This window comes from Lampetra fluviatilis, chromosome 3, assembly GCF_964198595.1.
Source record: "Lampetra fluviatilis chromosome 3, kcLamFluv1.1, whole genome shotgun sequence".
NCBI lineage: Eukaryota > Metazoa > Chordata > Hyperoartia > Petromyzontiformes > Petromyzontidae > Lampetra > Lampetra fluviatilis.
This window is the reverse complement of record NC_136277.1, coordinates 8,528,160-8,553,801: the sequence shown is the minus strand read 5'-3', so window position 1 is coordinate 8,553,801 and position 25,642 is coordinate 8,528,160. Positions and strand designations below refer to the sequence as shown.

At 50.1% G+C, this 25,642-nt stretch overlaps 1 protein-coding gene across 1 annotated transcript; it reads left to right on the top strand.

Annotated features, from left to right (window-relative positions):
• The first annotated feature begins 2,390 nt into the window (after positions 1 to 2,390).
• Positions 2,391 to 24,872, top strand: LOC144951912 (uncharacterized). The gene is made up of 13 exons (XM_078882259.1): positions 2,391 to 2,573; positions 4,941 to 4,997; positions 9,108 to 9,182; positions 10,870 to 10,947; positions 13,375 to 13,452; positions 14,606 to 14,683; positions 15,995 to 16,039; positions 16,580 to 16,654; positions 17,414 to 17,473; positions 17,667 to 17,735; positions 18,464 to 18,544; positions 19,864 to 19,905; positions 22,170 to 24,872. Exons 1-13 carry the CDS (start codon positions 2,492 to 2,494, stop codon positions 22,175 to 22,177), a joined length of 828 nt encoding a protein of 275 aa, XP_078738385.1. The 5' UTR covers positions 2,391 to 2,491; the 3' UTR covers positions 22,178 to 24,872.
• Positions 24,873 to 25,642: the final 770 nt, after the last annotated feature.

The following is a 25,642-nucleotide window of genomic DNA, read 5'->3' as shown; positions in this document are numbered from 1 at the left end:
GCAAACTTGTCACCATTAAAAATAAACGCCGTTATTTAGCAGTTATACTGGCAGTGATCCTTGTTATATTCTGAGAATGGTCATTGGATGTGTCGCGTGAAACAGGGATCCCACCATAAACTAAACCACAGCGGTGCGTGTACTGAGAGCTAGGGTTGGCTATGGACCGAAACCCGCAAAAGCTCATGTCGCAAAAGGACGCACGGTTACACCCACCACCAGTGACAATTATCCGAACCACTCCTAGGCCTTCCAAGGTCGACTCAGCCTCAACTAAGTACCTGGTGCAGTGTGTGACTATTGCCACTGGGGAAACAAAGGTAGGCCAGGCGTGCTGCTGGCCACCCACCCTCTTGTGTGCCATGCTGGCCTTCATTAGGTGCTACTCGCTAACAGCACTTGCCCCAACAGTCTATTAAGGCTATACGGGGGATCTTTGTCTTTGTGTGCGCGTGTGAAAGTCGTTGTGTGTGTATGTTTTCGGAACAAACCCCTTTCGTAAATCGGGGACTGCCCAAATCATCGCGGAAGTTCCGCGGGTTCCTGCTGGGAGTTAATAAGATGATACGCTAAGAGATATTTTTTCCTGTAGCACTCTGCCCATCTGGTTGGCTGGTTGGTTGCTAACGTCACGCAATGCAACCAGTCAGCGTGTGCGACGGGACTCGTTAACATAATTTTACTTAGCACTATCCCATATGCAGGGTGGCTGCTGGCTGAGCGATACGGCACGTAGTATCCATGACCTGTCAACGTGACACAAACTTCCGATAATAAAATGAAGGTGAGACGCCCTGTCCATACAATAATTAATCATCTTACGAACGGGTTCTGTTCCTGAGGCCCCTTCATTAGTCCAAATGATCGTAAGTCGAAACACTAATTGGACGAAAATACCACTTACAACAATACGTGCAATTATAAGACCGCTCTGCTGCTCATACAATCCTAGCAGAAGCTCCGCGGGCGGTCCTGCTGATATATAACAAGACGCGCATTGCATTGAGCACTTGGGAATAGGGACGACGATGGGATGACTTCGACGTGGTGCGGTGCGAGGGAAGAAGCAGAACGAGAAGCGCTGCGAGTCGCAGTGCGGGGAGCAAACACGGCACAGGCCGAGCCCTCAACACGCGAGGAGGAACCGACGGGTGGAATTCGCGAGATCGGGCATCGCGGTAGTAGCGAGAGAAGAGTGACGTAGAGGCGAGAGAGTGATTTTGAGTGAATCGATGAGACTGGATCATCAACTAGCCCGGCTGCTGCTGTACATTGAACTCTATCGCGTGTAGCGAAGTGCGAGCTGCGGTGCTCCACGCTGGATGCGCCTTGCCACGCTCATTCCACTATGTAGCACTATTTTTGTTCCTGGGTACTAAGTGTTATTTTCAAATTGTTTATGCCTAAAACGTATAGAAAATGGCTATTATTCCCCACAAACTTTGCTTTTGTGACCAGGACTTTATGTGAACGAAAGACATAAATGCACACGTTTTCTCATTGAAAATAGGTCAACTTCAAAATATCACTGTCCTGGTCACAAAAGCAAAGTATGTTGAGAATAATAGCCATTTTATGTACTTTTGAGGCATAAGCAATTAGGAAATAACACTTACTACCCAGGAACAGTTTTTTTTTTCTTTCTTACATAGTGTTCTCATTGCTGCGGCAGTGCACACAGAGGCGGCGTTGCTCGAGTTCCGCGCGTGACTCTGGGGCCCCGTGTGGCCGCGCCGCGCTGTGCTGCTGAGGAGCGCTCTCGCCTGCAACAACGAAAGCTCGCGGTTTCGCATTCCATTACTTTCGGCTTTCGGGTGAGGCTGGGATTTCCTCTGAGCGCATCGCGAAGCTCCGCTGCTGGCTATAGTCGTCATCGTGCCACCTGGTGTCACCTGTAGGTGTTGATGGCACCCGTCCAGCACCACCGGACTTGCCACCCGCCCCTTGCACCACCCACACGCGCATCCAGCAGCCGCCTGCACCACGCGCCGTGTCCGTCTCGTACCCATCCATCTCTCACTCACAACGTCTGACGCCCCCTCTCGACCCATGATCTAATGAGCAGGATGATATTATTACGTACGACATGGATCAGAAATTATACACCGTGACGACATAAGTTTACATAGGGACACACAGAGACAAAACTCCCAAGGTTATCGAGAACACCAGAGTGTGCTGTTAACAGCACCACACAGGTCGTCTTTGTCTTCCTACTTGTATTGTTTACACATCTGCGACCATGTCATCCGTGGTAGGGAATCGAACCCAGCCCCACCAGCACCCCGTGTACGCAGCCCCGCTGAGTCATGTCAAGTGACGTCAAGAGAGCACCGCCCCCGCGACACGAGTATAAATAACTCCTGGCTGTGGCCACGCTCACTGAGAGCAGCGTGGTCTTGTTGTGTGCCGTGCAGACGCGCGCTTGTGAGGTGCTGGTCAGCAGAGGCATTAGGGCCACGAATCGTGTTTTACTCCGACTCTGCCTGATATGGCCGCACAGCGTGTGGTGGCAGTGGTGATGGCGGTGACGGTGGTGGTGGCGGTGGTGGTGGCGGACAAAGCTGCATCTGGTAAGATGTTCCAACGCGTCACCATCCAACTACAAAGTCATTCTCGCTGCCAGCTCTCTATCCCTGCTCTGATTAAGAACCATTGTCCGAAAACGGTAGCCGTAGGTTTGCCACCTGTACATTACTAGTGTGGACCGTACGCGTATTCAGATGGAATGTCCGCCACTCCTCGGCCGTGGTTTGACTCTGAAAGGGCTTTGCGTTATTCGACGCCGCAGTTCCCAGCGCACGTGTTGCGGGCTCCGCCTCGGACGTGCGGCGCAGCGCTGGTGTCCGTGCTCAGAGGAATTCAAACGCGGCGCTGCTGGCACTCGGCCGACGCTCCCCACAGAGAAGTCGGTCCGCTTTGGCCAGTCCCGCCTGTGGTAGTGCGTCTTGGTGTCTAAATCTTTACTTTTGTATGACTTTAGTATAAATACATGTTAATTTTGATTCATGTTGTTTTTTTCTGACTTTATGTGACTGAAAAGACACAAATTCGCCCGTTTTCTCATTGAAAATAGGTAAATTTCAAAATATCAATGTCCTGGTCACAAAAGCAAAAATTTGTGGGGAATAATAACAATTTTCTGTACTTTTGAGGCAGAAGCAATTAGGAAATAACACTACCCAGGAACAAAATGTGTTTGTTACATAGTGGAATCAAACCACTGGGCGAGAGACACCACAAGTAACACGACATCGCCAAGGCCATAGGAAGGTGGAAAGTCCAAACGACGTAGACAGAGCACGTGTGTGAGCGCGAGGCTCTGTCGGGCAGTGGGAGCGATCGGTCTCGGGTTCAGAGTGGTGGCACAGCGGTTAGCGTGCACCCGAATGCGAGTCCCCGGTCAGGGTTACCATCGTTGGCAAGTTCCATGAGAACCGGCCCGGTGCTATTCCGCCTGCACCAGCCTGCACTCACCAGCGTGGTGAAGTATGGTCCAAACACCCCCTGCCGCGACTGATCTGGCGGGCGGAGGCCTTCATCCAGTGGTGGGTTGAGAGTGGCTGGAATATTTTATTATGAAATGGTTCCTCGCTCGTGTTTACAAGTGCGCGTAGTCACTTTAAGATGTTTCTTGTTCATGTTTTTGTTTGTTGCGGTTGCACCCGATCCAAGAGCCGAATGGCTCACAGGGCTATACCTAATAAATAAACTGAAACTGAAACATTGTGAATTAAAAAATTACATTTTATGGGTACCCATTCAAGTGTGCGTATTAATATTTATTCTGTACTCATATGTGGGTACCTATAGATTGAATTAGCTCAGGGCTGAGAGGTGGAGAGGTTTTCATTTTAATGGGACGAATGAGATGGAACAAACGAGGCACAGTGTTCATGAATCCACTGCGAGATCATTGTTTCATCAGGCGTTGTGGTTATCAGTCTAAACAATGAGCAAGTTTCTTAATGGGTGGACAACCGCAAATCGATGGACAGACAGCTTCTGTGCGGTGGGGTAGTGTGGGTAATCCCATTTCTTCCAAGACGTCTGGCCAACGTGGAAGAGTAGGCCAAAAGCCCACGAGAGGGAGCGCTGTGGACCTCCCTGGATTGGGGGACCTTCCGCCAGCAGTGGCGAGAGCTGGCGACTGCCGGGTTGCACCTTTACCCTTCACATCGCTCTAGTCTACTAACATGGATCTCGCACAACAACACAAACTAGAGAAGAAGAGAACTCGAATGAGCCGTGGCGCGGTACTGAATCCCAGTGTGCGATGGGGCGGGTGGGAGAGAGAGAGGAGTGGGTGGTGTTGGGCAAGCGATTGCCCGAATCCGTCTGTTCCCCCGGGCGGTGCGAGGGGGTTTCCCCGCCGCGTTCACCCGGCACGCGCCCCTCGTGCGGGCAGCGCGCCCGTGGTTCCACGGCGCGCGTCTCGCGGTCCACCCCCTCTGCGCAACGCCTGCAGCCATCTCCAATAGAGGCACTGCCACAGCAACGTAGCCCTGATAGTCAATGAGGTGGGAGCGAGTGGTGGCAGAGTGGTTAGTGCACTATTAAACTCTGAACCTGGCCCCTCGTAGCCACGTGCTCTATCCCTGACCTCGAGTTTAATTCCCTCCCACGGTTTGCACCAGTGGCACCGACTGAACATCACAACGTGGAGGAGGTCTTCATCCAGCAGAAGCTTGACACAGAGCCATGGTAGCCATGGGTAGTGAATGCTCATGTAGGGATCTTTCTCAATCGATCCACTGCTGGATGAAGGCCTGCGCCAGCTGAGTCGGTCATGGGTTCTCATCATCCTCCCAGGCGGTGTCCACGCACGATGTGTTGTTACCGTGAGAGCGACTGGCTTCAGCGCTACCGCTCGATGCGCGTTGTTGCTGCGTGTGCCGTGCGTCTTACGCAATCTGTGCCCTGCTGCCCTCGTCTTGCAGAGCCCTCGGACGAAGAGATCGTGAACAAATGTGGCTTTTCTCTCCAGGCGATCCACGGTGAGTGAGTACCGGCCTATTGAAAGTGAGTGCTGGCTCCTGTGAGTGAGTACCGGCCTACTGAGAGTGAGTACTGGTTCTTGTGAGTGAGTAATGGCCTATTGAGAGTGAGTGCTGGCTCCTGTGAGTGAGTACCGGCCTATTGAGAGTGAGTGCTGGCTCCTGTGAGTACCACCTCTTGAGAGTGATGGTGCATGCTCCGTGTCACCCAGGGCATGTGCACAGTGCATGTGGTGGCAGTGGCGTTGTGTGTGTACACGTTGATGTGTATACAGTGGGGAGCGGTAACGTCGTAGTGAGCGCATTGTACCACCAATCTGGCTACCTAAGTTCGATTGCCGCTCATGGCCATGAACAGTGGCAAATATTTGAACTGGTCCTGGGCCTCCCCTAGGTCGACTCATCCATACAAATAAGTCCACACACAAACACGGGGGTATTTAATGCATCGTAAAGGCATGATACGGTGTTCAATTAAGAGGACACAACGGAGTTTTTTCTGCGTTTACCGTTTGCGCTAATGTGTGTGTACATACACACATGCAGACACACACAGACACACAGACACATACATACAGACACAAACACACATACACACAGACGCACACACACACACAGACACATACAAACACAGACACACGTACACACAGACACATACACACAGACACATACATATATTAGTCCAGATCTGTCCTTCTGTGACTGTGATTAACGCCCCCGGATTGGTTGAAGTGCGTCACGTGACCGCGAGCAAGCAGCCAACCGGAAGTGCGCCCCTCCAAAAGGCTGTGGTTGTGCAGGGGCACAACCACAGATAATGACAAAGGCAACTTAACAAAATCTTAAAAATACACGAAGCTTGTAGAGGGGCTTGCTGGGACTTGCACTGAGACAGAGGGGCCAGCTGGAAACATTGCACTGCCTGTTAACAACGTTACGTCGGTCTCTGATGGGGTCGCTAGGCAACAGACTTGACAGATCCCTTTCTTCTCATGAGACCTACAGACAGTGAACGGCGTGAAGGAGGTCCACACGGGTAAACGTGTCTCGGGTACTGAACTCACAGGGTGGCCAGTCTCGGATTCGTAAGTTCGAGATTTCTGCCTCGAACCGTGGAGAATCGCCACGTGCACAACCCGTGAAAGCCACTGCAGAGAGGAAGTTGGAGTTCCATGCAATCCAAGAATTAGAACTTCCTCTGTTCGGTCGCTCGCGCAGCCACGAAAGTTGTCTCTTTGTCACGTTCCATCAGAGAGCAGCGCTCAATAAATAAGACAAAAACACGAAGCCACAAGGGACATTCAAAACTTGTCAGCTTATTTAAATATTTAGATAGTCCAATTACCGGGCTGCCGCGCTGGGAGATCGAACTTAACGGGCGACCTCTGGACTGCGGGGTCCATGGGACCGATTATTGTGGGAACCTTGCGACGGTGGCGAAGGCCCCGTGCCATTCGCTGCGGCAGCACCGCTGGCCCCCCGCTCCGTGCGCTGCGCGCTGCTGGCCTCACTCTAAGCCGGGCGGCTCTCAGCTCCCCGGGCCGCACCGGCCCCTGGCGCCGGCTCTCGTTCCACTGTCAATCACGCGCGGCCTCTGAACCAATGGAACAAACTGCATGGAGCAGCGTAGACTAAACGTCACAAATCTGGCTCAGTAATTCACGGCGTGGTGAAGTAGTGTGTCGTGACGCGTGTGTTTGTGTCGTGACGTGTGTGTATGTCGTGACGCGAGTGTATAAGTCGTAACGTGTGTGTGTGCATGTGTCTTTGCCTGGCACAAGCGTCGTGGTGACGTCACCGCCACTTAGTGGCGAATGGCGGTTGTTGTTGTTGTTGCACATGCAGCGGTTAATGCGTTACACTATGAACCCGGCGAATCGAGTTTGATTTCTGTTCACGGCCACCAACAGTGACGAATATTTTAACCGGTCATGGGCCTTCCCTAGGTCGACTCAGCCTCAAACGAGTACCTGGTACGGTGTGTAAACATCGCCACTATGGAGACAAAAGTGGCCAGGCTTGGTGCTAACTTCCCACAAAAGTCTGCTTTGGCTATAAGGGAGATATTTGTCTTTGCACCACGAACCTGGCAGCCCGAATTTGATTCTGAGCCATGGCTAAGATGAGTGGCGAGCGATATCCGCACCAGTCTTGGACCTCCCCAAGGTCGACTCTGGCTTAAATGAGTACTCGCTGCGGTGTGCGATCAGCGCTGGACAGCAAATGTGGCCGGGTGTGGAGGGAGCCACCTTACTTTGTGTGCCGTGCCGGCCTTCATCAGAACTCACGGACGGCACTCTCTCCAACAGCCTGTTAAGGCTACATCGGGGCCCTTTGTCTTTGTACTTCTCTGTGTCTTTGTGTGACTGTATACGCATTTGTGTGTACATGCCTGTGTTGCACCTGTGTTGTTGTAATATCCTAGCACACAGAGAAGTAGTTTTGGTGGTTTCAAAATATATAATTGTCTGCTCAGGAAGTGGATTGGTACTTCTGCTGTAATTCACAGAAGTTGAATCTGAATCTTAATTCCGCTTCTGCGACATGTCGTCAATGTGGTGGCCAAACATCCCCTGTTGAGTATCCCCTCTGATCCCGTCACGTGCTGGCTGCAACGGCCAAATGGTCGTGTGGATTTTTCCCCAAGTCCTCCAGTTTTCCCTCCACATTTATAAACATCCGTTTAGAGTATTTGCCTGATGTATATTTACACGTGATAAGTCACTTTGCTGAGCTATCATTTGTGGCAGGTCGCTTCTGAAAAGAGCTATACAGCTCAGTGGGCCTTGGCTGGTAAATAAAACAAATGAATGAGTGACGTGGGCAGAGCGCTCTGGCGGGGCGCTGCGAGGCAGACGGCTCTCACGGAGCGGTGGGGACGCCGAGAGCCTCGCAGTGGCAGGTGGCGTAATTTACCTGGCTCAGGAAATGAGCACGCTCATTCGTGTTACAATGCGTGATACACAAAATATAATACAAAGTGTCATCTACGTATCCGGGAAACTGCATTGATTTGTGAAGCAGTCTCGCCGTAAGACGCAGGGGTAGGCTGGCAGCGTGGCTGCGCTGAATGGGCAGTCGGGGAGTGGCAAATCTCCTCCCTCCCTCCCTCCGGCGGTTCAATACATTGACGCGAATCAGGGTCGTGATTACATTCAAGCATCGATTGTCTATTTTTAAATCCTTTATATTAAGTTCGCTTGCGTGCTTGCTTGCGTGCTTGCTTGCGTGCTTGCTTGCTTGCTTACGACCGTGCAAATCTTTCGGTCGTTTTTTAACCCACTTCCCGTGATCCAATCGAGCTGACATTTTCCACACAGACTCGTTGTGACAGACAATTAATGTTCGTGAAAAAAAAATTAATTTTTTTTACACTTTTTAGGCAAAAAATTATAATTTTACATTTATTCAAATAGAACTCATTCGTGGCTTTCGCTGAACGTCACAGTATAGGAGCCCAGAGCGTAACCCCTCCACAGGCCGTGGCGGAGTAGCGCAGTTGGTAGCGCCCTCGCTTCCCATGCCAAAGGTCGCGGGATCGATCCCCGCGTCCTCCACAGGCGAATATATTTTAAATCCTTTATATTAAGTTCGCTTGCTTGCTTAGGACCGTGCAAATCTTTCGCTCGTTTTTTAACCCACTTCCCGTGATCCAATCAAGCTGACATTTTCCACACAGACTCGTTGTGTGACAATTAATTTTCGTGAAATTTTTTTTCCAAAATTTTACACTGTTTAGGGAAAACAAATTAAATATTTAATTACCAATTGCTTAATACTGGCAGACAATCATCTGACCCATAGATTGCAGCCATCTCAAGCCAGAGGACGAGAGGACTCTAGCCGCCACGCATATAAATGATTTAGAGTGAAAAACTTTGTTTTTACGGGTTTACTTGTTAACACTGTGGTGAATTTTATCGGCACAATGAGTCGTATGGTCCCATTTACACAGCAGTTTTGTACAAGTTGAGACGACAAGCAAACCGATCCAGAATCACGTGATCGATGTGCGAACCACGGGAATTTAGGGGAATCGATATCAGTTTTTACCCCCCCCCAAGTCCATTGCTAACCTCTCCATCCTGATGCATCTCTTCTCTGCTTCAGAATGCAAATACACGAAGTGCCTCAAAGCCTCACAAGTTTGCCAGACAAGGACCGAGCAGGAAAGCACCGATTCAGGTGAGGGAGACTCTGAGCGGTACCAGGCCAGGTGCACGTGGCCTGCATCTTGCGCAGGAGATGCACGGTGACACGAGGGCCCAACCATCCCTCACCCCACGTATGGCGAAGCACATCGATCCCGGATCCTTCTGCACTCATCGCTGGCCAGCTCTCCCCTTTCGTCTCACTATCTCACTACCACATTTTCCACGATCTCTGCTATCTCTCCCTCTCTTATCACTCCCCTCCACGCTGTCTCCTACCTTTCCCCTCTGATCTCACTCTACTCCCCCTCCACACTCTCTCCTACCTCTCACCTCACTCTACTGCCCTCTCTGTACTCTCCACTCGACTACCAAGGCTTTCTATCGAAGCATCCCAGTCAACCTTCCCTCCGTGGGAGGTCCATCAGCTCGCTGCCCTTGAGGGCCACGTGTGGCCGATGCCTCGGCTGGAACCCAGGGTGCGAGTCGGCTGTGCCGGCTCCGCGCTCTGATCTCCGAGCCAGCAGCCGTACGAGTTCGCTCTTCGCAATGGTGATGGAGGGAGGGAGGCTTTGGGGGGGGGAGGCTTTGGGGGGGCAGTCACAGCCCCTGGGTTCAAGCCACGCTGTGCAGCGGCACAAAGTGGCTCAGTTCCATCAAGAGCTCTAAGAGAGTCCACTTTATCAAATTGAAACATTTGCAAACTTTAGTTAAAAGAGGAACAAGTCAACCCTTCCAGGCATCTGTTACGAAAGTTAATTTCTCTGCTGAGTGAAAGCGTGTCCTTATTTTAGGCACGTGTTTACATGAAGTGGAATAACCGCTTGTGCAACGTTATCCAATGCTCGTGGTTTCCAAACGAACTTTGAAACAGGGTCAACCCCCACCACCTGCCACTGGACACCACGCAGCCAAAATACATCCTGCCACCAACCACCAACAGCTGTGAGCAGGCAACAGGCCCTGGGTAGTCTGTTGTATGCAATGGTTCCTCGCTTGCGGTAAAGCGACCATCAGTTTCTTATTTAGTTCTACACAACTTTCTGTTTAACGTCTTAAACCGCTCGTGTCTCGTCAAAACGTGAATTTAAAATGTAGGTTTCCGGAATACTTGCGATCCCATATTTGTTGTATTACATTACATTTCGATATTTTACTAGGTTATTTAATTTTAGTGTGTCCTTCTCCTGATTTTCAGGCTTGCTTGCCGTGCCATCGCATTCGCAGCACCACGTCTGTTGACCACTCATTGATATGCTAATTTTTTCTCTAACCCTCCTCCCTTTCTCTGCCTCCGCCCCCCCCTCTGTCTATTTAAGGCCACCACACAGAGACGATCACCCCTCTCTGTTACCTGTGTTGCTCTCGCTATGTATCTTGGTGATATCTGTCTGCTAATATGTCTGTCTATAGTTTTCTGGTTAGATTTTATGTCGCTATTTCATTATACCTGATGATGATTGCTTGTGTTGCAATCGAAACGTCGTATTCTATTATTTAATTTAATTTGTTATTTTATCTTTAGACGTGACTTAACCGAAAGAAACAAATAATAATCCCATATTTGTTTGTGGGTGAGGTCACATTTGGAATAATTTTTATGCCAAAATTATTGTCATGAACCCTGTACCACCCGACGTGATTATCACCTTTACAAATATCATATTTGCACGTGGCCAATATATGTATCACATTCTTCTCGCTCGCTCCCTGTGCTGCAGAGTGCCAGATGCGACTCTGTATGGAGGCCAAGACAGAGTGTGAGGCGCCACTCAACAAGATTCTCTCCGGTGCTGAAGGTGAGAGACGGTCGGCTCTGAATCGAAACGTCGACTTCTGGTTTTCAAGTTAAGGGGACTCAGCCATTGCACAACGGCAGCAGTAGCTGATACACAGGGTCGATTATAATTGAATTTCATCGTGCCCCTGCATTGTAACAATTCAAGGATTTGCTTGGGGAGGGGGTGGGGGTTGGAATTGAATCTAAAAATAAAGCCGCCCACGACAGTGGTTGCCATGTTGTGATTACTCACGCCCACAGTTAGAGAGCGGTGGTGCATCTGAGAGGCTCTCACGTGGCCATGTGATGGACACAGTCCCTCGTGTTAAAGCGCTCGTGTTAAAGCGCTCGTGAACTGTGCCCCAGGACTCACCCCGTCAGCACCTCACCTGGGCCACTGTGCGTGTGTGCCGTGCGCTGCATTTGTAGTGCTGTGCAGCGTGCACACTCAGCTTTCTCGGCAGGTGCTGGGAGAAAACGGGCTAAACCCTGTTTGGAAATGACGCTATGAATAGGTAAAGAATTCTAGAGTGACACATTAAACTAAAATGCATGCTCAGTAGGCATTTGTTGGGCAGAATTCAATGCGTTCATTGCACAGTAGCAGTGCATGTTCCCTGCTATGACTAACGGATCAGAGACCTGAACAATTACACAGGAAATTGAACACAATTCTGAAAAGTGTGAAACAGAAGTGCATCGCAAGACACGTACTCACCATTACACAGAGAGACAAGAAGAGAAACACGTGGATTGGGGAATGCACGCGCGTTAGAGAGAGAATACACGCGAGTTAGAGGGACCGTCTGCATGCTGTGTACTGCCTGTTTCGAGTGTGCATGCACTGTGTCACCCCAATAAACCCGTAACACCTGGGTATCTTCCCTCAATGCATCCTTTTACCCACGTTTATCCACAATTAACTTTGCAAACTGATGGATTTATTTTTGCGGATAGTCGCAAATAATACTTTTATCCAACAGTGTCTCCAACATAATTGCAGATAAAACACATCACTGCGTACACACGATGTAATAATCACTCGTGACTGTCACAGTGCTACATGGCTGTCTCTGTCACAACAAGACACAAAGTTACCCCGTCCAGCCATACAGACCGTGGGGGAGAGTGCTGTTAATGAGCACCTATTTAGGACGGCAAGACACGCGAGGGGGAGGTGTGGTCACGCTACCCCGAGTAGCCTCCTCCATGTTGGTATTTATTCACTGCACGGGGTACTCATTTAATACTGAGTCAACCTACTGCCTCCCAAAGGCGCTGGGGGTGGGAGGGTGGGATTCTCACCTGTAGCTGGATTGCTCAGGACCATGATGGCTCCATCTCAGTGTAAGCTACCAACCCCACCTCCAAGTTGCTTGATCCCACGAGGAGCGAAATGTCGGACGTGATGCTAAAAACGCGCGGCACAACAACGCAAAAACACATCAGAGAGCAACCTAATTATTTATTTACTTTCACTCCTAGATCTCTTAGAAAGAACAGAGCCACATAATATCGCATTGTGACGTCTGGAATTAGCTGCACAGCCCTTTGCCCTTTACCCATCAAATTACAATTTTATACGACCACGAGAGGGCGCTGTCTCCAGCTCTATGGATGAGAGAGTGCTTCAGTTCCCTAACTTGATGCTGAATTGGTCTGAGAGCTTGGGCCTCTTATCAATTGACGAGCAAAAGGCTGGACCAATAGAAGACACGACGTGCATCATAACGATCAAAGTGTATCTGCGGCTTATGTAAAATGTGTGGTGTCGTTTCTGACACCGGTACGCAGTGGGGTAGTCACGCATGTGCACTGCACCCCGCACACGGCGGGAGCCTCTCAACGTTAACAATTAACATCGAAAACAATAAACATCGCACTCCCAGCGCATCAACGTTGCTACCTCGCTGTCAGCGGCGTCTCCACGCTGCCCTGAGACGTCCCCGTCTCATGCTGTGTGGCACTGTGCCGCGTCTACTGCAGCAGGGGATGGTGCAGTGCAGAATTGTCTCGGAGCTGTTGGTGGTTCCCATGGTGTTTTTGTACCTTTCTCTTACATTGCATGTTCATGGAGTTGTCATATAGACGACGACATAATGAACAACACGGCCTGTGAATGATGATCTCCAATGGGTCTACAGGGACACCCCACTGTGAATGAGCTACAATGGGTCTACAGGGGCACCCCACTGTGAATGAGCTACACTGGGTCTACAGGGACACCCCACTGTGAATGAGATACAATGGGTCTACAGGGGCACCCCACTGCTGCTATTTCGAGGACTCTGTGTGGGCGTTCAGAGCGGGCGGCGTGCTCGGCCGAGGCGTCTGTAGCCCCGGGGGTTTTAGCGGCGCTGCAGCTGCCCTCACGCCGGGCGAGCACATTGGCTCTGGCGGCGGTAACACGGTCGGCGCTCCCCGGCCCCCTCTGTGCTGCTCTCAGTGTGCGAGGGGGATGGCTTCGACCGCAGCGACCTGGACTGCCTCCTCCTGCACAGGAAGTCGATGGCAGAGCTGACCGGTGAGCTGGGACCTCGGCAGCATTGACACTTCGAGCACACACACCTGTCCATGTACACACACTCACTCACACCTGTTCATGTCCACTCACTCACACATGTCCATGTACACTCACTCACACATGTCCATGTACACACACTCACTCACACCTGTCCATGTACACACACTCTCACTCACTCAAACCTGTGTACCTACACACCAGCCCATTCCACATACCTGCACATACACACATCTACCCAGGTACACACACCTGTCCAGATACACATACACTTCCTCCTGTCTACCTGTCCTCCCATACACCTGTCCACCTGCACATCTCCACCCCTGTTCATGAGTACACCCTCCCCTGCCCACATGTTAACCCACACACCTGCCTAGCTGTCATGGACGCATGCCTGCAAAGCACAGACATGGCGACCCCACACGTAAGTACTTCAATGCATGAATTCACAAACATTACCCACACAGCACTGGTCTGTGAGGCTAGTGGGCATGTGTGTTTGTGTGTATGCACATGGGGGGAGGTGTGGCGGCAGGGCGGTTAGCGCGCTGCGCTACGATCCCGTGCGACCTGGGTTCGATTCGCGCTCACGGTCAACAGCAGTGATGATTATCTTAACCCTTTCCTGAGCCTCCCTTAGGTTGACTCAGCCTCAAATGAGTACCTGCTATGGTGTGTAAACATCGGTGCTAGGGAGACAAAGGCGGCCAGCAGTGGTGCTGGCCACTCACCCTCTCGGGTGCCATGCCGGCTTTCATCGGTGCTCGCTAACAGCACTTGCTCCTACAGTCTGTTAAAGTTATACGGGGGATCTTTGTTTTTTTATGAATGTGCGGGACTGGTGGCGTAGTGGCTTGCGCACTCCACCATCAACCCAGTGACATGGGGCAACTCCTGAGCAGGGCTAATATCAGTGACAAGTCGTGTCTGCACTTGTCCTGGACCTCCTCTAGGTCCACTCAGCCTTACAATGGGTACCTATTACAGTGTGTAAAACATGAGCACTGCGGAGACAAAGATGGCCGCGCACGATTCTGGCCACACCACCTCTCGGGGCGCCGTGCCCTTCTCCATAGCTGCCCAGTGGCAACAGCTGTCCCAACAGTCTGAGTGAACGCGCGCGATCTTTGTGGGTGTGCGCGTGTGCGAGCAGATTGCAAGGCTCAGGGCTACTTGAAGGTCAAGCGCGAGTGTTTCAACAGGGTGTGGTCGAACATCGTCCGCACTCAGGGTGAGTGCGGCGGTGCTGCTGGCGTCTCACCGCGCCCGCTCCCGTGGGCCGGGGCTGGCCCAGTGCGCTCCGTGTGCCGGCTGCCCGTGAGCGGCGCCCAGCGGCACCGCTCAGGGCTAACCTGGCGTGATCCTCGCTCCCTCGCAGGGGAGACGCCGCTGCCGTCCATAGCCACAGGCACAGCGCGTAGTCGTAGCCGTAGCGGTCATCGGCGCACCACCGCGATGTGAACTCTGCAGCCCGAGGTCCATTCAAAAGCCACGGCGAACGTCGGCGGCGAGTGGCATCTCAACCGGTCCTGGCACCTTCACGAATCTATAATGACCAGGGTGGTGAAGTATGGTCAAACAACACCCATGACCAACACGGCGTGGGGAAGCCTTTGTCCACAAATTGACTGTAAATTGTTTTGCATTCACTTCAGCTCCCCCTTAATTACAGAGCCTTCCACTGTGAATGTCACAATGATGCCCAGTAATGCCTGAATTGTGTCTCCCATAAAATCAAATCGTTAACTCGCACAGCTACGTAGGGGTCGTCATTAGTACAGTCTTGAAGTTCATTATATAAAGTACTTTAGGAATAAGAAAAGTCGATACAATATGGTGGTTGATCAAATGTGTTTCTTGGCCATTGTGAGATTCAACAAAAAGTGCCACTCCATCTGCTGCTGTGAAATGTAAAACACCACACGGGTTGCATCCCTATGCAGTAGCTCCTGTGAACACAACGTGTGTGCTGCGTGGGCTCTGGTGACACTTGCAAGGAACTGAGGGGATTTTGAACAATTCCCATACGGCCTGAAGCACCGCTCTCCATGCGGTTCAGGCAAATTGTCAGGCACCGTGCAGTAGAGCGGCACCCACTCCCGGTGTGTGTTCCACTGCCCAAGGAGACGCTCGTGTATCGTACTGCATCGCGCTGTGATAGCCTGAGCTGTGTGGTGTCAGTGTGAGGAGGGGAGCCCCACAGGACGTGGAAGTGGAGATGGGGTCACAGCAGGGTATGAGTGAGACCGGGGGTGCCTGGCTGTGTGGACGAGTGGTGGTGCAGTGGTTAGCGCACCATGCTCTGCACCTGGTGACCAGAGATTGATGCTCGACCACGGTAGCAATCAGTGGGGAGTAAATTCTGAACCAGTCCTGGGCCTCCGTTGTGCAATGTGTAAACATTAGCACTGGGTAGCCACACGACCCACTCATGTGATACGTCAGTCTTCATAGGTGCTCACTAACAGCACTTGCCCCATGAGTGTGGTGGCGGCTGTACTAGCGGTGCGTGTCTTGTGTTTCACCCCTCCTCCCAATGCAGCTGAAGCCCTGCTGAAGCGGCCGCACGTCTCTGACGACCTTGTGGGTGAGTATCTCTCCTCCAATCCCATCACAGCTGACCAACCCTCACCCACCCATCCACACCTCTACTGTCATGTCTGCAGCGTGCCCCATCTGTTGGTGTTCCCATGCCATCTCAACTGCCCAGGCCCGACTTCCACCATTATAAACAATTTGATTACTTGGTAAAGGCCACCACTGGCCAATTCGAGTGTATTTTACAGGAGCCAAGAGCACAGTTGGTCTCTTTATTGAACCTGAACAAACTTACCACCATCGCCAAAACCATCAAAGCACTTTCCAAACTTCACCTGACCACTAACAACCCCCGTGCTTCAGAGTCAGGGACATTTATGTCTGTGAAATAGTGTACACGTATATTGCATTGTTGTTTTGAAATTAGATAACATCCCAATGCAGGATTGTTCTAAAGAATAAGCACCAGACTGAGCAAGGTTTACCTGGGTTTAATAATTGTCACTGTTATTCGAGAGCGCGCTGTCATTGCTGCGAGTGCCTCTGTGTGAGCGTTTTTCAGTCGCGTTTCTGTGCGTCCACTGTGCAGAATGCGCGCTCAACAGCTGCTTCAACAACACGGAGTGCTTCCATAACTACCACCACGAGCTCGCTCAGAACCCCGGTGAGCAAGGAGGGTCCTTCCTTCCCCCCGCTACCCCCCCCCCACCCATGCCTCCACAGCTCCCACTCCCCTCCACTCCCCCCTAGCCCCCCGTGAGCCGAGGCTGGGCCGTGTTGCGAGCGCCCTGGAGACTGAGAGCGCGATTCCTGTGTAGGGCAGGGAGACTGATTAGGGCTGTAGGTACACCGCGTTTATCTATCGACTCATTCTGACTCTTAATGCTCATGATACATGCATCGACATGCTTGCATAAGAATTCGTGTTTTTATATTTATATGTCTGTGTGTGGCTATCTCTCACTGGGTGCCCTGTGTGTGTGTGGATATCTCTCACTGGGTGCCCTGTGTGTGTGTGTGTGGATATCTCTCACTAGGTGCCCTGTGTGTGTGTGTGTGTGGATATCTCTCACTAGGTGCCCTGTGTGTGTGTGTGTGTGGATATCTCTCACTGGGTGCCCTGTGTGTGTGTGGATATCTCTCACTGGGTGCCCTGTGTGTGTGTGGATATCTCTCACTGGGTGCCCTGTGTGTGTGTGTGTGGATATCTCTCACTAGGTGCCCTGTGTGTGTGTGGATATCTCTCACTGGGTGCCCTGTGTGTGTGTGTATGGATATCTCTCACTGGGTGCCCTGTGTGTGTGTGTGTGGATATCTCTCACTGGGTGCCCTGTGTGTGTGTGGATATCTCTCACTGGGTGCCCTGTGTGTGTTTGGATATATCTCACTGGGTGCCCTGTGTGTGTGTGTGCCTCGTGTGAAGCGTCTCACCGGGTGTTCAACCTCACGCTGTGCGCGTTCGTCTCCACCGACTACCCACTCGGTGAGTCCCGCACCGTGAGCCCCTCGCGGGACACACGGACAACACCCAAGTATTTGTTTTTAAAACCTAAGCCACGTTCCTAAGCGCAGCACCCAGGCCAGGGTGAAAATCCGGGGTGAGTGGCTGAGCGGTGGCCGAGCCTCACCGCGTGCTTGCGCTGTCTCCTTCTTGGTGTCATTGTCCCCCGGTGCAGAGTGCGACCACCGCAACTGCACTCTGGACATCGCCGCCTGCAAGCACCTGGACACGGCGAACATGTCGGGTACGAACGCGCACGCACATGCGGTCTGGAGCACACGCAACACGAGTACACGCACTCGCGGCCTGGAGCGTATGCAAGCACGAGTACACACAACACGCGCCGTCAATGCTCACGATTCGTCGAACAGGATCGATCCCTGTGCTCTCCGCACACACGTGGAAGCGTTCGCGTGGGAATCGTTGAAGTGTCATTATAGCCAAATTATGTGCGTATAGAGGTGGAGTGGCGGTGCAGTGGTTAGCGCACTGCGCGATGTAACCCGGCAAGTTCGATTTCCAGCCACGGCTAACATCGGTGACGAGCGGCATCTGACCCGGCATTGGGTTTCCCGTCAATTCAACCAGCAGTGGCCAGCGCGGTGAACTATGGCTAAACAACCCCCGTGACCGACGGCGCAGGGGTCATTTCATCCAACAGTGGACGGACAAAGCGCTGTTCACTGCCATGGTCGATGTGACACTCCTCGCTTGCATGGAACGGTTTCCCCTGCAGTGGAGAGTGCAGGGCGAGTGTCGCTGCACGGCGCTGAGCGGGGACCGAGCGTGGGGGGGGGCCCTACGCCAGGCCCTCCTTCTTTAAAACGGCTCTGGCTGCGACGGTGGTGCGCTCGTGTGAATGCGTGTGTGTGTTGACACTCTGTGTGTGTGTGTGTGTTGACACTTTGTGTGTGTGTGTGAATGTGCGTGTGTGTGTGTTGACACTCGTGTTTGTATTTGTGTCTCTACCAGCTGGAGCTGTGGTTGCAGTGGTGGTGGTCGTTCTGGTGCTTCCGGTGGTACTGGTTCTGCTCATCCTCTACATGCGAAGACGTGAGAACCAGCACTTCTGATGTGTTCACACAAAAAACAAAGATTCCCCGTATAGCCTTAACAGACTGTTGGAGCAAGTGCTGTTAGCGAACAACTATGAAGGCTGGGACGGCACACGAAGGGTGGGTGGGTGGCCAGCATCACACCTTTGTATCCATAGTGGTGATGTTTACACACTGCACCAGGTACTTCTTTGAGGCTGAGTCGACCTAGGGGACGCCATGAAGCAGGAATCGATCTTGAGTCACCTGGTTTGTAGCGCAGACGTTACACTACCACTCTGTCCTTGTAACAAAGACACACCCACTCACAAACACGTGCATGTGCACACACTCACACACGTGCATGTGCACACACGGACAGGACAGGCTGTACTGCTCTGTGTGTCACATCTGCCAGCTTATGTGCATGTTATTTGTAGCGCACTGCATTCGCAATCCAGAAGTCGCCAGCAGTTGAAACAATGGTACAAGTTTCTTAACCCCCCCCCCACCTCTGTCCACCAAGCAGTGTCAATGGGTATGCCACAGTCGATCGCAGGTCGCGTGTGATGAGGTAAAGTGTGCATACTCCCACACCTCACAAGACGCATGAATAGCTTTTGTTCGGCTAGATAGAGGGGACTAAACGGATGTAACACGGGCTAGCACCCTGTTAACTTTTGTTTAAGGGCGCTTAATACATTTTAATATTTTTTTGAGAAGCAATGGAATGATGTGGCACGAAAGGAAAGGGAGCTGAGTGGACTTGTCAATGATTGGTACCAGCGGTATCAAGATCGGCCTCTATGGAGGAGGATCGTGAAGGATGTTACTGGGCAGTTGAATGTCGTCACCCTCCAGCAACAATGGAAGGCAGAGGAGTGACGCTCACAACAACGAGCGCAGAGTCAGGAGGCTTAAACACAGCAAGTTGGCACAGTAGAGGCACAGGTGGTTTGTCTGCCAGTCATCTCAGTCAACTCAAGGCACTTTCTGGATCTGTCCCCCGACCTCCTGCCAGGCGGACGTTTGACACTTCACGTGGAATTAAAGTACACATAGCCTGGCACATGCCCAGTGGTGACATTACCGCGAACTAGTGGCGAATGGTGATTGTTGTTGTTGGTGCTTGTCGTAGCTGTGGTGGTTACAGTTGTGGTGGGTTTGGCAGCAGTTGTGGTTGCAGTCGTTGTGTGGTAATGACTGTGGTGGTTGTGGTAGCGGTTATGGTTGTTGTAGTTGCTGTGGTTGTGCTGCTGTGGTTGCTGTGGTTGTGCTGCTGTGCGTCCGCTCCACTGAGTCACGCGCTGCCTGCTCCTCCCCTGCCCTTGTCCCCAGGGAGGCGGGGAGCGAGCCAGGGGGGCTACAGCAGCACCAGATGTGAGTGTGCGCGCTCACCACAGCAGCAGCGGCGGGGCGGGGGGCACACAGAGGATGCGCAACGCGGAGATCAAAGAGAGCCAGAGATGGGGGGAACATCGCCCATCTCAGATTGACTGACAGCACGATCTCCGTAGCTATGACGTGGACACAGACAGCGGTCCCATGCCACAGCTCCAGCGCTTCCCAACCTGATTTGTGTGCTTCTTAGTTTTTGTTCCATCTTCATGTTCTTACGAGAGTAGCGCCGTCAGGTGGCTGTACGCGAGACTGCACGATGGATTTTAAAATTCTTTGGTTCTTTTCGGTTAAGTCACGTCTAAAAATAAAATAATAAATTAAAATAACATATTACGACGTTTCGATCGCAACACAAGCAATCATCATCAGGCATAAAAGAAATAGCAACAAAAATCTAACTAGAAATCTATAGACAGACATACAAGCAGACAGACATCACAACGGCACACAGAGAGAGGACACAAATCGGCACAAAGAGAGGGGTCGTTTCTGTGACGGTCCCTTAAATATAGAGAGGAGGGGGCGGGGACGGAGGGAGGGAGAGGGCGGAGAGAATTAGCATATCAATGAGTGTACGCCAACGTACTACTCTAGTACGTAAGCTTGAAAATTAGGAGACAGGCACACGAAAATTAAATAACCTAGTAAAATATCGAAATGTGATGTAATACAACACAGAGAGTCGGTTAACACACAATTAACGCATAGCCTGGTTGATTACGTGTTTCAAAATTTGCTCAGTTAGAATTTTAAATGTGAAAATTCCAAAGAGAGGACACAGGCAGAGAGAACAAATAGCCAGAAAGAAAAAAGGAAAATTAGGAGACAGGCACACGAAAATTAAATAACCTAGTAAAATATCGAAATGTGATGTAATACAACACAGAGAGTCGGTTAACACACAATTAACGCATAGCCTGGTTGATTACGTGTTTCAAAATTTGCTAAGTTAGAATTTTAAGTGTGAAAATTCCAAAGAGAGGACACAGGCAGAGAGAACAAATAGCCAGAAAGAAAAAAGGATAAGCTTAAAACTTCCCCGTAGAAGTGGTTCAATCTTAATTTAGGAGCTTTCGTGACTGCAGGAATTATTCTTTGGTTCTTTTCGGTTAAGTCACGTCTAAAAATAAAATAATAAATTAAAATAACATATTACGACGTTTCGATCGCAACACAAGCAATCATCATCAGGCATAAAAGAAATAGCAACAAAAATCTAACTAGAAAACTATAGACAGACATACAAGCAGACAGACATCACAACGGCACACAGAGAGAGGACACAAATCGGCACAAAGAGAGGGGTCGTTTCTGTGACGGTCCCTTAAATATAGAGAGGAGGGGGCGGGGACGGAGGGAGGGAGAGGGCGGAGAGAATTAGCATATCAATGAGTGTACGCCAACGTAGAATTTTAAATGTGAAAATTCCAAAGAGAGGATTCTAACTTAGCAAATTTTGAAACACGTAATCAACCAGGCTATGCGTTAATTGTGTGTTAACCGACTCTCTGTGTTGTATTACATCACATTTCGATATTTTACTAGGTTATTTAATTTTCGTGTGCCTGTCTCCTAATTTTCAAGCTTACGTACTAGAGTAGTACGTTGGCGTACACTCATTGATATGCTAATTCTCTCCGCCCTCTCCCTCCCTCCGTCCCCGCCCCCTCCTCTCTATATTTAAGGGACCGTCACAGAAACGACCCCTCTCTTTGTGCCGATTTGTGTCCTCTCTATGTGTGCCGTTGTGATGTCTGTCTGCTTGTATGTCTGTCTATAGATTTCTAGTTAGATTTTTGTTGCTATTTCTTTTATGCCTGATGATGATTGCTTGTGTTGCGATCGAAACGTCGTAATATGTTATTTTAATTTATTATTTTATTTTTAGACGTGACTTAACCGAAAAGAACCAAAGAATACTTCCTGCAGTCACGAAAGCTCCTAAATTAGGATTTTAAAATCCCTAGCAAATAAATTATATGTTCGACTCAATAACTACCTCCTGCTCAGCTCCAGTAACTCACATCCCTTGCAATAGAGATAATGAATTACAGCGCGCACTGATTTAACACACGCGTTTCACTTTAATAGGTCATAGTTAAAATCTTACTTCGTGCACATACACGTAGGCCACAGCTCAACAGTATAAAAAGACCAGGAGCATTATGCATTAATCGTGTAATTATTATTTTAACTTAACGTGGATGGTTTTTGTCTCCCATGTGATTGCGGTGTTATTACAGCGGCTTAGGTGCAGGGCGGTGGGGAGAGAAACTCGAGGTCAAGGAGCTGCTGCTCTTCCTTCTCTCCTACGGATTTTACCCTGAAAGCAGCTCTGGACATTCGGTGCTTCCCCTGCACTTCCAGTGACAACATCACCGAGAAACATGGCTTCAGGAGCAACCTCACCAAGCACTGCACCTCCAGGAGCAACCTCACTGAACTCCACACCTCCAGGAGCAACCTCACCGAGCACTTCACCTTCAGAAGCAACCTCACCGAGCTTCACACCTCCAGGAGCAATCTCACCGAGCACTGCACCTTCAGAAGCAACCTCACCGAGCACCGCACCTCCAGGAGGAGGCTGGAGCTGGGATAAGTTCACGTGGTGGTGATGTTTCTCTGAGTCACTGTCCCAGACACTCGACTCAACTGGCAGCTCGCTGTGCCTCCTCCCATTGCGGTTGATTGTTGGTGTTGTTTAAATTTAACTTATTTTCAAAGTTTTGTTATCATTCAGTCTTTAGTCTTAGGCTCGAGTTTAACTATATTAGTTGTTAACTTTAGGTTAACTTTAGGTTAAGGCACCGGCGTATGTTGTATTTATTGTCTTAAAATTTTACATTTTCATATTATTCGGTAAGCGTTCCCGAAATTTACTAATTTTTATTTTATAAGAAGTCCGAGTTAGAATGTTGCCATCCTCACACAACAGCGCTCATTGCTGTTGGTATTCCTTAGCCAGTGTTGTAAATTCCACAGTAACAGGTCAGGGAACACTTTCTCAATATCACAACCGCGACTGACTTCTTACAAACCAATTTTACAAACCCCAATGGGAATATAGATTCGTTCCGTTCATGTCCAATTAGGATTTCAACTTGCGACCTGTCATGGTGAGTTGAGCTCTCAAACCACGATGCCATCGGATGCCTCCATGTCCGAAATCGGCACTATCATCGCCACCGGTCCCTTAACCGTGGCACTGTGGGGACTCCAGTGATGCTTTGGTGCTCAACTCTCTCCACCTCTCGCGGTCAATGTCTGCGACTGACCTCCTAATGGTCATGTCACCTCCACGCGAAGTTATTCACCCGAACAATGGGTGGTGCGTAGCAGTCGTTGGAAGCACCGTATCTCTAAAATGATTCCAAGACTCACAGATATAGAATGTAAATTACTACTGTTCAAGCAATGGACAACAGTAATATCTAAATCATATCAACAGCATTATTTTTCAAATACTATTACAAGCAAACTGAGGCCGTTGTGGTAATGCGAGCCGGCACAGGAAGCAACAGGATCTGATCATAACATTAGATCTCAATTCACCACACGTGGCATCTCTTGGCACAAGGCTAATTGTCTCAGACCTTTGCAGTTCTGATGAAATACTTCTCGTCCTGCGATTAACGCGGTTGGCCGCGTATGGTGCGAAAGAAGTGAAACATACGTACGTAGAGAATGCAGCATTAATTGTCGTGAATTAACAGGATTTCTCCAAGTGGAGTTGACTTAAATAACACTGCCACCTAGCGACCCAATATCCCCTCTCAGTTGTCAACCATTGCTCCCTGTGCCCTCTCATCTCGCCCCGGCCTATCTACTCATCCCCTCTCTCTAACGGGCAGCCGTTTCCCTCCACAAGCACAAGTCGTGAGGATGTAGCGAGTTCGACAGCGACATCCCACGTGTCACCACAGCTGTTACACATTATCCGGCACGTGTCACTTTGAGGACTTTCATATTGGTCAGCCAATGTCAGATTATTAGTTTGTAAAATTTAAGAAAAGTGTGTTTTGCAATGGATATATGAAGTTACATGTTTTCTTGGTGGGGGTGTTAATCCACAGAATAGCACGCGCCGTTCATTGCATATTTGCAGATGCGTTCATGACGTCTGACCATAAATCATAAAACCGTGAACACTCAGACTGTGAGCTTGCAGAGTCGGTGTTAGGTGCTGCAGTGCATCCTGTGTAGCGTACCCTGTTTTTTCTCCATTAAGGCCAAATGTGCTCATTTATAATTTATGTTATTTATAGTTTTTTAATGTATATACAGTACATCCTTGCATATCTGACCGTCATCTATCCACTTTGCCCAATTAACCACCACACCCAGCGCTGTGCTTGTGCACACTGTAGCGGTCATCTTCGATTGATGCTCACATATCTGACCTTTACACAAATCTGACCTTTATACACAACCACCTGTAGCGCAGTCTGTAGCAAGTCAGATATGTGACGCACTAACAGAAAAGAAATCGACATCGGTGCGACCACCACAGCAAACACGAGCACGCTCTGCAGGGTGCGCAGTGGCAGCGTGATGTTTCAGTGCACAGCTCGAGTGAGACCAATTTGATGAAGTCACCTAAAGCTCACATTACAGCGACTCATTTATGAACATGTTCTAAATTATAACCCAACTCAAATAAGTTAGATTTTTTTGTAAATGTGTAAGTCCATACGGTTGTGTTAGATTAACATTATGTCATGTAGCATTCGCTGTACTTTAGTTATAATACGCGTTTAAGTAGAGATAATAAACCTTGCTTAATAAGAAATGTTATCTATGCAAGTCTATGTGCAGGGTATGCGTCGCTGTGCATAGTAGGAATGTCACGATTAATCGATCAACATCAATTCTCGAAAATAATAATATCCAGCTCACAATATTTTTGTACATATTAAATAAAACTGAGCAAATGATACAAGTTGTGTATTTGGTCATACGTGTGTTGGTGAGGAAGAGCCTCCACTGGAGGGATCTCCAGAGAGCCCCCTAGAGGGCCCCAGGCCTCCTGCTCCACGTGTCTCGCAGTCGGCTTGCACTCTCGCGGCATCAGGAGCCGTTCTCACGCTCGCAGCGTGCTTCACACTCGGCGCTTCGAATCTCACGGACGCGGCGATTCCGTCTCCCCCTCATTGCCGCTGTTCTCACGCTGCCACAAGTCGATCTCAGGAACCCCACAGTGGCCTCGATCGCGCATTTCAACTTGAGAGGTCTGCCACAGGTGACATCGTGTGTTGTGGGACTGACCGGCACCAACAAGCTGACAAACCATGTGTACATTAATAGAGCTTCCACTCTGTTAGGGGCTGTATAATTGTATTAAAAAAACCTTGGAGGTGGGGCTTTAATACCTTTTATAGGGATTGCTTCAGGGTTTTGTAATTGTGAAAACAAATGTCGCCTCTTTGGACAGAGAGACATCCCCTTGTCTCTTACCTTAAACATTGGGAAACCGTGATGTGTATTGCATCTAAGCTGCTCGCTATCCAATATTATAATTTTGCATTGCTGCAGCTCATTGACAATAACCATGCCCAGTCAAACTGTAATAAAGGACTCTGCAGGCGATGTAGGTCTCCGTTTGTCCTTTATTTGGGTTCTTGTCTCGCACCCGCGGCGTCCTCGGTCGGACCCGCGTCTCTTCTGTCGTGCACCCCACGCACGCGCCGTGTGCCCCGCAGACCCCGCAGCCACACCG